A 10,168-nucleotide genomic window follows, 5' to 3' on the forward strand; every position below is an offset into this window, starting at 1 on the left:
TCACAGCCCCATCCCAGCATCCTGCATCCACATCCATGGGGTCACAGCCTGATCCCAGCACCCTGAATCCTTCCCTCTAAAATCTGGGATTAGGGACCACATCCATGGGGGCACAGCCCCATCCCAAAATCCTGAATCCTTCCCTTTCAGATCTGAGGATTCAGGGATACATCTGTGGGATCACATCCCTATTTCAGCATCCTGAATCCTTCCCTGTAAAATCTGAGGATTCAGGGCCACATCCGTGGGGCCACAGCCTGATCCCAAAAATCCTACATCCACATCCATGGGGTCACAGCCCCATCCCAACATCCTGCATCCTTCCCTGTAAAATCTGGGATGCAGGGACACATCAGTGAGGCCACAGCCCCATCCCAACATCCTGCATCCTTCCCTGTGAAATCTGGGATGCAGGGACACATCAGTGAGGTCACAGCCCCATCCCAACATCCTGCATCCTTCCCTGTAAAATCTGGGATGCAGGGACACATCAGTGAGGTCACAGCCCCATCCCAACATCCTGCATCCTTCCCTGTGAAATCTGGGATGCAGGGACACATCCACGGGGTCCTGAATCCTCCCCTCTAAAATTTGAGGGTTCGGGGTTCCATCCATGGGGTCGCAGCCCCTCTCACAGCAGCGGGATCGGAGCCTGGGCTGGGGCAGGGTTGGGTGGGCGGCAGCGGCTCCTCCTCCTCGTCATCATCCTCCTCCTCCTCCTCCTCGTCCTCCCGCGCGTCCCCAGAGCCGCTGCCCGCCGCGAATCCCGAGTGGAGCGGGAGGACGGCAGCGGGGGAAGGTGTGAGGGTGTGGGATGGGCCGGGGGGCCGCTCCCGGGGGGGCCGAGCGGGTTTGTGTGCGTTTGTGGAGTGCAGAGCGCGCACACAGCCGCCCCCCACCCCAATCCCACTGTTTCGTCACCCCGCTGTGAATCCCCCGCTGCCGGGGGGGTTTTCCCTCCCCGGGGATGTCGGAGCCATCTCCCCACTTTGGGGTAAGGTTCCCCACCGTACCCCAATGAGGGGAGCAGGGCTGAGCCCCCCCTGCACCCACAGCGGCTTCCCCTCCCCAAAAAACCCCCAAACCACCCCAGGGAGTGAAGGCTGGGGGAGCTGAGCACCCCAAAGCTGATCCCAAAAACCCGTGGGATTGGGATTGGGGCTGGCAGCTCCTGTGGGGTCACGGGGAAGGCTGGGACCCCCTCATTAGTGGGGTTGGAGGGGTGGGGGCTGCCAGTGCTGGGGAGGGGCTGCATCCCCCAGGGATTGGGATCAGGGGGAATTCCGGCTCCAGTCAATCCCCCTTGCAGCTGGTGACCCCCCCAACCCCATTTGGGGGTGCTGAGCAGGGACCTCCCGCTCTGAGGGGTTGGCACCGACCCTTTGGGCTCTCAGGGACGTTTGGGATGGTGACAGGGGCACAGGGACCTTCCAGGTGACACCATCCGTGCAGGGAATGCTGAGGGGGACAAGGGGAGGCTGCTGCTTGTGGGGACAGGGACAGGACATCATTTATGGGGCCAGGACAGAAAAACAAAGACCCCAAAGACCCCATTGCCCTGGGGACCCTTCACCCCTGGGAACCCTTCACTGCCCTGGGGACCCTTGCCCCCCGAGGACCCCACTGCCCTGGGGGACCCTTCACCCCCGAGGACCCTACTGCCCTGGGACCTTTCACCCTCGGGGGGACCCTTCACTGCCCTGGGGGACCCTTCACCCCCGAGGACCCCACTGTCCTGGGGACCCTTCCCCCTCGAGGACCCCACTGCTCTGGAGACCCTTCCCCCCCGAGGACCCCACTGCCCTGGGACCTTTCACCCTCGGGGGACCCTTCACTGCCCTGGGGACCCTTCCCCCCCGAGGACCCCACTGCCCTGGGACCTTTCACCCTCGGGGGACCCTTCATCCTTCTGGGACCCCACTGCTCTGGGCACCCTCCACCCCTGGGAGCCTTTCACCCCTCTGGGACCCTTCACCCCCAAAGACCCCGCTGCTCTTTAGGACCCAGCTGCCCAGGAGACCCCACTGTCCTGGGGTTCCCCTTCACTCCCAGGGACTTCTTCCCCCCCGGGGACCCCTCATCCCCCGGGACCCCTTCACCCTTTGGGACCCTTCACCCTTGGGGACTTCCTCACCCCCTGGGACCCCACTGTCCTTCGGGACCCCTTCACTCTTTGGGACCCTTCACTCCGGAGACCCCAATTCCCAGGGGACCCTGGGCCAGCCCCCCCTTTTGTCACCCCCGGCGGCGCTGACGCCCCCCCCCCAGCTGTCACATCGGCTCCGTCGCGGTGCCCACCGAGCCGCCTAATGAGGGCCTTAATGAAGATTAGCTGCCGCCGCGTGCTGAGCGGGGCCAGGACGGCGAGGGGGGGATACGGCGGGGGCTGGGGGGCTGGGGGTGCCCACGGGGGGCTGGGGGGCTGCGGGGGTGTCCCCAGCCGCCCCCTCCCCCCGAGCAGATGGGTGCGCCGGGAGGGTGGGTGGGTGCGTGGGGGGCGATGCGCCGCTGGCGCCAGGAACATTTTCGCGGCCGTGGGTGGGTGGGTGGGCACGAGGCTGCCCAGGAGGGGCTGCCGTGCTCGCCCTGCCCCTCCTGGGCTGTGCCAGCCCCGCGGTGACATCCCCCCAGCCAGGAGGGGGGTGGCTCCCCCAACAAGGGACACAGGGGGCCATGGGGGGTTTCACACCCTGCCCCAATGAGGGGAGCAGTGCTGAGCCCCCCCTGCACCCACAGCGGCTCCGCCCTCCCCAAGAAACCCCCAAACCGCTCCGCTGGAGCGGAGCCACCTCCGGGGTGGTGGCCTTGGGGACAATGTAAGGACCCAGCAGGGGACCGCTGGTTTGATTGGCCGCGTCCTGCCTGTCCCCTCGGCCAGACCCCCGAGCAGCCCCCTCCTCCTCCTCCTCCTCCTCCTCCTCCTCCTCCTCCTCTCCGTGCCTTAAAAGCCCGGCAGCCCTTCCCCAGCCCTTCCCCAGCCCTTCCCCAGCCCCTGCAGCCCAGCGGGGCTCTCCACGCCGAGGAGGAGGAGGAGGAAGGACAGGGGGTAGGTCCGTCCCGGCCTCGTTTCGCTCCTCCAGAGCCCCCCCCCGAGCTGGGGCAGCTGGGGAATGGGGGGTACAGGGGGCTCAGAGCACCGGGAAAGGGCAGATCTGGGGGAAAACAGCAGGAATTTGGGAGCAGCATCCTCAGGATGGAGTGAAAAAACTCTGGGCTGGGTGGTGCATTTGGGATTTGGGATGTGGGATTCGGGAGAGGCTGGAGGGGACCGGGACCCTCGCCCTGCTCTGCCGTGGGTGTCCCACGGGGGGGGAGCCTGGAGGGAGGGAATTCTGTGGGAATGGGCCCTGGAGGGTTTGGATGTGGAGCTGCCAGGACTGGGGGATGTCCCCGTGCTGTCACACGGATCCCGTGGCCTTTGGCCGGCCAGGATGATGGAAAAGCAGATTTAGACCGGGATTTCGACCTGGATGTGGGAGCAGAAGGGGGAAGCAGCAGCCCTGGGGCTCCTGGGGCTGGTTCTCCTCGGCTGCTGGGCTTGTTGGGCCAGCGGCCGGTTCCACCCATCCCCACGAGCGCCGTGACCCCCTCATCCCCTCCCGACTCCCCTCATCACCCCCCGACCCCCCTCATCCCCCTCCCGACCCCCTCCGCACCCCCCGGGGCTGGGAAAGCCGGGCAGCCCCGGCAGCCCCGCGGGGCCTCTCCTGCACAGCCGAGCGTGAAATGCGCTGAAAAGGGTCACGAATGTCCCCTCCCGGGGCTGTCTGTCCCCTCCCGGGGCTGTCTGTCCCCTCCACTCCGAGATTTGGGGCTGTCTGTCCCCCTGGGATTTGGGGCTGCCTGTTCCCCCCAGGGTTTGGGGGCTGTCTGTCTCCCCCAGGGTTTGGGGCTGTCTGCCCCCCCCAGGGTTTGGGGGCTGTCTGTCCCCCGAGGGATTTGGGGCTGTCTGTCCCTCTGGGATTTGGGGCTGTCTGTCCCCTGTGGGATTTGGGGCTGTCTGTCCCCTGTGGGATTTGGGGCTGCCTGTCCCCCCCAGGGTTTGGGGCTGTCTGTCCCCCCCAGCCCAGGGCTGGCCCCACACCCAGCCCTTGGTGCCATTCCAGGTGACCCCAGCCAGGTGCAGGATGTGTCCCCTGGGCTGGCTGGGCGTGGCCAGCCTGTGCCTGGGGACACTCTGGGCTGTCCCAGCCAAGGAGAGGAGGAAGGTGGAGAAGGCCAAGGCTGAGCTGTCCCTCTATGAAAACCTGGATCTGGACAACTACGACGTGACCTTGGAGAGCTACGGGGACATCCTGGACCTGAGCAACTACGAGGAGCTCTACGACTACGGGGACCTTGTCCCGAAGGTGAGGGGGACACAGGACAGCCCCTGGCTGCATCCTGGGACGGGGATTTGGCACCAGGGACGGATGTGGCACCGCAGGAGGAGCAGCCCTGGCAGCTCTCCCGGGATTGGGGAAGGTTTTACCCGAGCCAAACCCCGGCCAGCTCTTGGATGTGAGGATTCCTTCATCCCTCTGGGCCAGCAGGGCTGGGGGGGTTCCTTGGAGAGCTTGGAGAGCTTTCCAAGAAGGAATTCATGACCCCAACCCGGTGACCCTGACCGGTGCCACCCTCCCCAGAGGGTGGCACAAATCAAACTCACACCCAGCTGTGTTGGCAGATCGAGGTTGGCACCCTGGCTCCTCACCCCAAGGACCCCAAAACCCTCCCAGAGCTGGGTGAAACCACGGCTGGAACCCCAAATCTGCAGCCCCCGAGCAGTGCTGGCCCCGTGCCCCCAGCGCCCATCCCCAGGCAGGGTGAGTTGTGCTCCCTTGGGATGCACCCCCACATGGCACAGCTGAAGTTTTGGGGGGAAAAAAGGGAATTCTGGCACTGCCAGCAGCTCTTTGCAGGGTTTTGGGGCTGAGTCTGCGAGGCAGGAGGGCTGCAGAGAGAGAAATTGCTGGGAAAGAATGAACTCCAGCAAAGCAGAGACGCTTTAATGAGCAGAGGCTTTGCGACAGTGGCAATTAGATTAGTGACAATTAAAATCCTGCAGCGAGGATAAATATCTTTATTCCTTTTCTGTCACTCCAGGCCGGGAAAAATTAGATGGGAGGAGAAAGGAAATTGGTGCTGAGCTGCTCTGAAGCCCCCCTGGAAGGGGTGGGGAACCTCAGGGGAGAGGAGGGGGATCAGGTGTGGGGGGTGGGCTCGGTTTTACCCCTCCTGCCCCCCGTGCTGGGGCCTTGGGGGCAGCTGGGGCAAATTTTTCTTGATTCCAAAGAATTTCCTTGAGTTCTGCTTCTTCCAGTGAGAAAATGAAGGGGGCCAGGAGAGCTTTGGGTGCCAAAAGCTGAATTTGGGGGCTTTCATCTCCCATCCTCCTGCAGGAGGGATTTGATCCTGGGAACTTCATTCATTAATAGTTTGGGGTTTTTTTCTGGGAGTTTCTGGCCCTTCCCTGGATGATGTGGGGCTGTGACAGCTCTGGGTGTCACCAACTCCGTGTCCCCAGGGCAGGGTGGGCAGATCCCAGTGATCTGGGGTATTTTATGGGGTCAGGGAGCTGTGACAGCTCTGGGTGTCACAAACTCTGTGTCCCCAAAGTGTGGGCAGGGTGGGCACATCCTTCCACTGTTCTGGGGTATTTTATGGGGTCAGGGAGCTGTGACAGCTCTGGTATCACGGATTCTGTGTTCCCACAATGTAAGCAAGTCCTTGTCCTGTTCTGGGGTATTTTATGGGGTGAGGGGGCTGTGATAGCTCTGGTATCATGGATTCTGTGTTCCCACAGTGTAAGCAAGTCCTTGTCCTGTTCTGGGGTATTTTATAGGGTCAGGGGGCTGTGACAGCTCTGGGTGTCACAAACCCTGAGTCCCCAAAGTGTGGGCAGGGTGGACACATCCTCCCACTGTTCTGGGGTATTTTATGGGGTCAGGGAGCTGTGACAGCTCTGGTATCATGGATTTTGTGTTCCCACAGTGTGAACATGTCCCTGTGCTGTTCTGGGGTATTTTATGGGGTCAGGGGGCTGTGACAGCTCTGGTATCATGGATTCTGTGTTCCCACAGTGTGAGCAGGTCCCTGTGCTGTTCTGGGGTATTTTATGGGGTCAGGGAGCTGTGACAGCTCTGGTATCATGGATTCTGTGTTCCCACAGTGTGAGCAGGTCCCTCTGCTGTTCTGGGGTATTTTATGGGGTCAGGGGGCTGTGACAGCTCTGGGTGTCACAGATCCACATCCCCACAGCGGGATGAGCTCCTCCCTCTGTCCTGGGGTATTTTATGGGGTCAGGACTTGTTCCCAGGGCTGCCCAGCTGCCTGCTGTGCCTGTGCCTGGGCAGCTCGGTGTACTGCGAGGACGCGGAGCTGGAGCAGATCCCGGCGCTGCCCCCGGACACCGCGTACCTGTACGCCCGCTTCAACCGCATCGGGGCCGTGCGCGCCGCCGACTTCAGCGGCCTCGGTACGTGGGGGTCACCGAGGGGAGAATCCCCTGTGGGGGCAACGGGGGTGGGAGGGTGGGGATGGAATGAGATGAGAGATCCCCGGAGCCAGGGTTAGTGGAATTTGGGGTTTATTGCAAAGGGCCAAGTGCAGGGACCTGCTGGGCTGCCAGCCACAGCTCAGAGCAGGCCCCAAAGAGGGAGAGAGAGGGAAAGAGAGAGGGAAAGAGAGTGGAGTTCCCGTTACAATACAATAAATTGTCTTCTGGTCTTGGAATTTGTGGGTTATTGCAAAGGGCCTGGGTGCAGGGCCCTGCTGGGGGCTGTCAGCCACAGCTCAGAGCAGGCTGAGAGAAGAGAGAGGATGAGAGGATGAGAGAGAGAGCGAGCCCGAGGTTCTCATTCCAATACCCTAAATCTTCTTCTGTGCTGAGTATTCTCATTCTCACAGACCAATCTAGCCCAAGATACAAATCCTACAGCATTTACACACAGCCCATAAGAATCATTACATGACCACACTGTGTTCCATTTTAAACCCTAAAAACTCCTCTTTGGGCCCTTCTGCCAGGCCAGCAGGGTCTGCTCTGCCCCTTGGAGCTGCCTGCAAGCAGAGGGTGCTGTTCCATCCAAAGGGGATTACCTTCAGCCAGCCACACCATTGTTTTCAGTTGTTCAGTAACTGAGGGATCTCAAAGCTGCTTTCATTTCAATTTCACTTCTAGTTTCCATATTCTCAAAATCCTTTGCCAGGCAATCATATTGATAAGGCTTTCCTGTTTCATCAAATTTCTTTTCCTCTATAAAAGAACGCAAACCAACGAGTTATTTACAGAAAGCTTGTGAGAAAGTTCGTTACAAGAATGCAAACATTAGAAAGTCTTAAAAAATCAGAGCGACAGGGAATAAACCGCCCTGGCTTTGTCCCTGTTCTCCCCCTGCCCTCAGAGAAGCTGAAGCGCATCGACCTGAGCAGCAATTCCATCTCGTGGGCGGACCCGGACGCCTTCCGGGGGCTGCCCAGCCTGCAGGAGCTGCTGCTGCCCGAGAACCGCCTGACGGCGCTGCCCGAGCTGCCCCGCAGCATCGTGCGCCTGGACGCGCGCCTCAACCGCATCCCCAGCGCCGGGCTGCGCCCCGAGGCTTTCCGGGTGCGCCCCGCGCCTGGGGGGCTGCCCGGCCCGGGGGGACAGGGGGGCGTGGAGGGGTGGGAGAAGGGGGTCAGCTCCAGGGGGGTCAGATCTGGAGGGGTCAGATCTAGGGGGGTCAGATCTAGGGGGGCCGTCTCTAGGGGTTTAATCTCTAGGGGGTTCATCTTTAGGAGGGGCATTGGTTCATCTCTAGGGGGTTCATCTTTATTGGGGTTCATCTCTTGGGGGTTCATCTCTTGGGGGTTCATCTCTATTGGGGTTCATCTCTTGGGGGTTCATCTCATGGGGGTTCATTGGTTCATCTCTTGGGGGTTCATCTCTATTGGGGTTCATCTCTTGGGGGTTCATCTCATGGGGGTTCATTGGTTCATCTCTTGGGGGTTCATCTATATTGGGGTTCATCTCTTGAGGGTTCATCTCTTGGGGGTTCATTGTTTCATCTCTTGGGGTTCACCTCTATTGGGGTTCATTTGGGGTTCATCTCTTGGGGGTTCATTGGTTCATCTCTTGGGGGTTCATCTTTATTGGGGTTCATCTCTTGGGGATTCATCTCTCGGGGGTTCATCTATATTGGGGTTCATCTCTTGGGGGTTCATCTCTATTGGGGTTCACCTCTTGGGGGTTCATCTCTTGGGGGTTCATCTTTGGGGGTTCATCTCTTGGGGGTTCATCTCTTGGGGGTTCATTGGTTCATCTCTTGGGGGTTCATCTCTTGGGGGTTCATCTTTAGGGGTTCATTGGTTCATCTCTATTGGGGTCATCTTTAGGGGTTCCTCTCTAGGAGTTCATCTCTCACGGGTTCATCTTTAGGGGGTTCATCTCTAGGAGGTTCATTGGTTCATGTCTAGGGGGTTCATCTCTCTTGGGGTTCATCTTTAGGTGGCTCATTGGTTCATCTCTTGGGAGCTCATCTCTTGGGGGTTCATCTTTAGGGGGTTCATCTCTGTTGGGGTTCATCTCTTGGGGGTTCATCTCAAGGGGCTCCTCTCTAGGGGGTTCATGTCTATGGGGGTTCATCTTTAAGGGTTCCTCTCTAGGGGTTCATCTCTATTGGGGTTCATCTCTAGGTGGCTCATTGGTTCATCTCTCACAGGTTCATCTTCAGGGGTTCATCTCTTGGGGGTCCATGTCTAGGAAGGTTCATCTTTAGGGGGGTTCATCTCTACTGGAGTCACCTTTAGGGGTTCATCTCTAGGGGGTTCATTGGTTCATCTCTTGGGGGTTCACCTCTAGGGGTTCATCACCTCTGCCCTCTCCCTGCAGGACCTGAAGCAGCTGCAGTTCCTCCATCTCTCCGATAACCAGCTGGATTTTATCCCAGTGCCCCTTCCCGAGAGCCTGCGTTCCCTGCACCTCCAGGTGGGATGAGGTTTACCTGAGTTTAGCAGATCCCACCTCTTCTTCCACCTCCTGCTCCTCTTTTTCATTGTTCTTGTCCTGGTTCTGGTCCTTTTCCTCGTCCTGGTCCTGATCCTGGTCCTTTTCCTGATCCTGGTCTTTTTCCTGGTCCTGGTCCTGGTCATTTTTCTGGTCCTGGTCCTTTTCCTGGTCCTGGTCCTGGTCCTTTTCCTAGTTCTGATCCTTTTCCTGGTTCTGATCCTTTTCCTGGTCCTGGTCCTTTTCCTGATCCTGATCCTTTTCCTGGTTCTGGTCCTTTTCCTGGTCCTTTTCCTGGCCCTGGTCCTGGTCCTGGTCCTTTTCCTGGCCCTGGTCCTGGTCCTGGTCCTTTTCCTGGTTCTGGTCCTTTTCCTGGTCCTATTCGTGGTCCTTTTCCTGGTCCTGGCCCTGGTCCTGGTCCTGGTCCTATTCCTGGCCCTGGCCCTGGTCCTGGTCCTGGTCCTTTTCCTGGTCCTGGTCCTGGTCCTGGTCCTTTTCCTGGTTCTGGTCCTATTCCTGGTCCTTTTCCTGGTCCTGGTCCTGGTCCTGGTCCTGGTCCTGGTCCTGGTCCTTTACCTGGTCCTGGTCCTGCTCCTGCTCCTGCTCCTGCTCCTCCTCCTCTCCCACTCCCTGTGACCCAGCTCCGCCCGTCTCCCGTCCCTGCAGAACAACAACATCCAGACCATGCACGAGGACACCTTCTGTGACAGCCAGGAGCAGGGCCAGATCCGCCGGGCGCTCGAGGACATCCGCCTGGACGGGAACCCCATCAACCTCAGCCTCTTCCCCAACGCCTTCTCCTGCCTGCCCCGCCTGCCCACCGGCCGCTTCTCCTGAGCCCCCAGAGCTGCAAGGGCAGGAAAGTGTTCCCAGACCCCATCCCAGAGCGCCCAGACCCTGCTGCTCCATGGAAAATGTGATTGAAGTGGAGGTGCTCCACCCCAGGGTGAGCTCGGTGCTGGGGCAAATGCATAAAATCCAAATAAAACGAAATAAAGATTTGGAAATGCATTCAAAGCCTTGTTCTTGGCAGTGGGAGCAGCGGGGAGCCCTCACCCAGCCCCAGCCCAGCAGCTTTGCTTGGATTTGCAAAGATGGGATTTCCCTGTGCCCCGTTTCTTCCTCCGTTCCTTCCAGAGCCTCTGGGACATCCTGAGATCCTGGTCAGGGTGGTCCTTTTCCTGGCCATTGCCCCAGGGAGGT

At 59.9% G+C, this 10,168-nt stretch overlaps 1 protein-coding gene across 1 annotated transcript; it reads left to right on the forward strand.

Moving 5' to 3' along the window:
• Positions 1 to 4,044: 4,044 nt before the first annotated feature.
• Positions 4,045 to 9,949, forward strand: OPTC (opticin). The gene is made up of 6 exons (XM_059867572.1): positions 4,045 to 4,349; positions 4,667 to 4,805; positions 6,299 to 6,457; positions 7,386 to 7,588; positions 8,852 to 8,947; positions 9,632 to 9,949. The coding sequence occupies exons 1-6, from the start codon at positions 4,128 to 4,130 to the stop codon at positions 9,800 to 9,802; spliced, it is 990 nt and encodes a 329-aa protein (XP_059723555.1). The 5' UTR covers positions 4,045 to 4,127; the 3' UTR covers positions 9,803 to 9,949.
• Positions 9,950 to 10,168: the final 219 nt, after the last annotated feature.

Source organism: Haemorhous mexicanus, chromosome 25 (assembly GCF_027477595.1).
Source record: "Haemorhous mexicanus isolate bHaeMex1 chromosome 25, bHaeMex1.pri, whole genome shotgun sequence".
Taxonomy (NCBI): domain Eukaryota; kingdom Metazoa; phylum Chordata; class Aves; order Passeriformes; family Fringillidae; genus Haemorhous; species Haemorhous mexicanus.

Bases quoted from the DNA above. Each gene is read 5' to 3' on its own strand.
- OPTC (XM_059867572.1), top strand. From the start codon at position 4,128: ATGTGTCCCCTGGGCTGGCTGGGCGTGGCCAGCCTGTGCCTGGGGACA. The intron at 4,350-4,666 runs GTGAGGGGGACA...CTGTGTTGGCAG, and splicing joins ACGGGGACCTTGTCCCGAAG to ATCGAGGTTGGCACCCTGGC. The intron at 6,458-7,385 runs GTACGTGGGGGT...CCCTGCCCTCAG, and splicing joins CGCCGACTTCAGCGGCCTCG to AGAAGCTGAAGCGCATCGAC.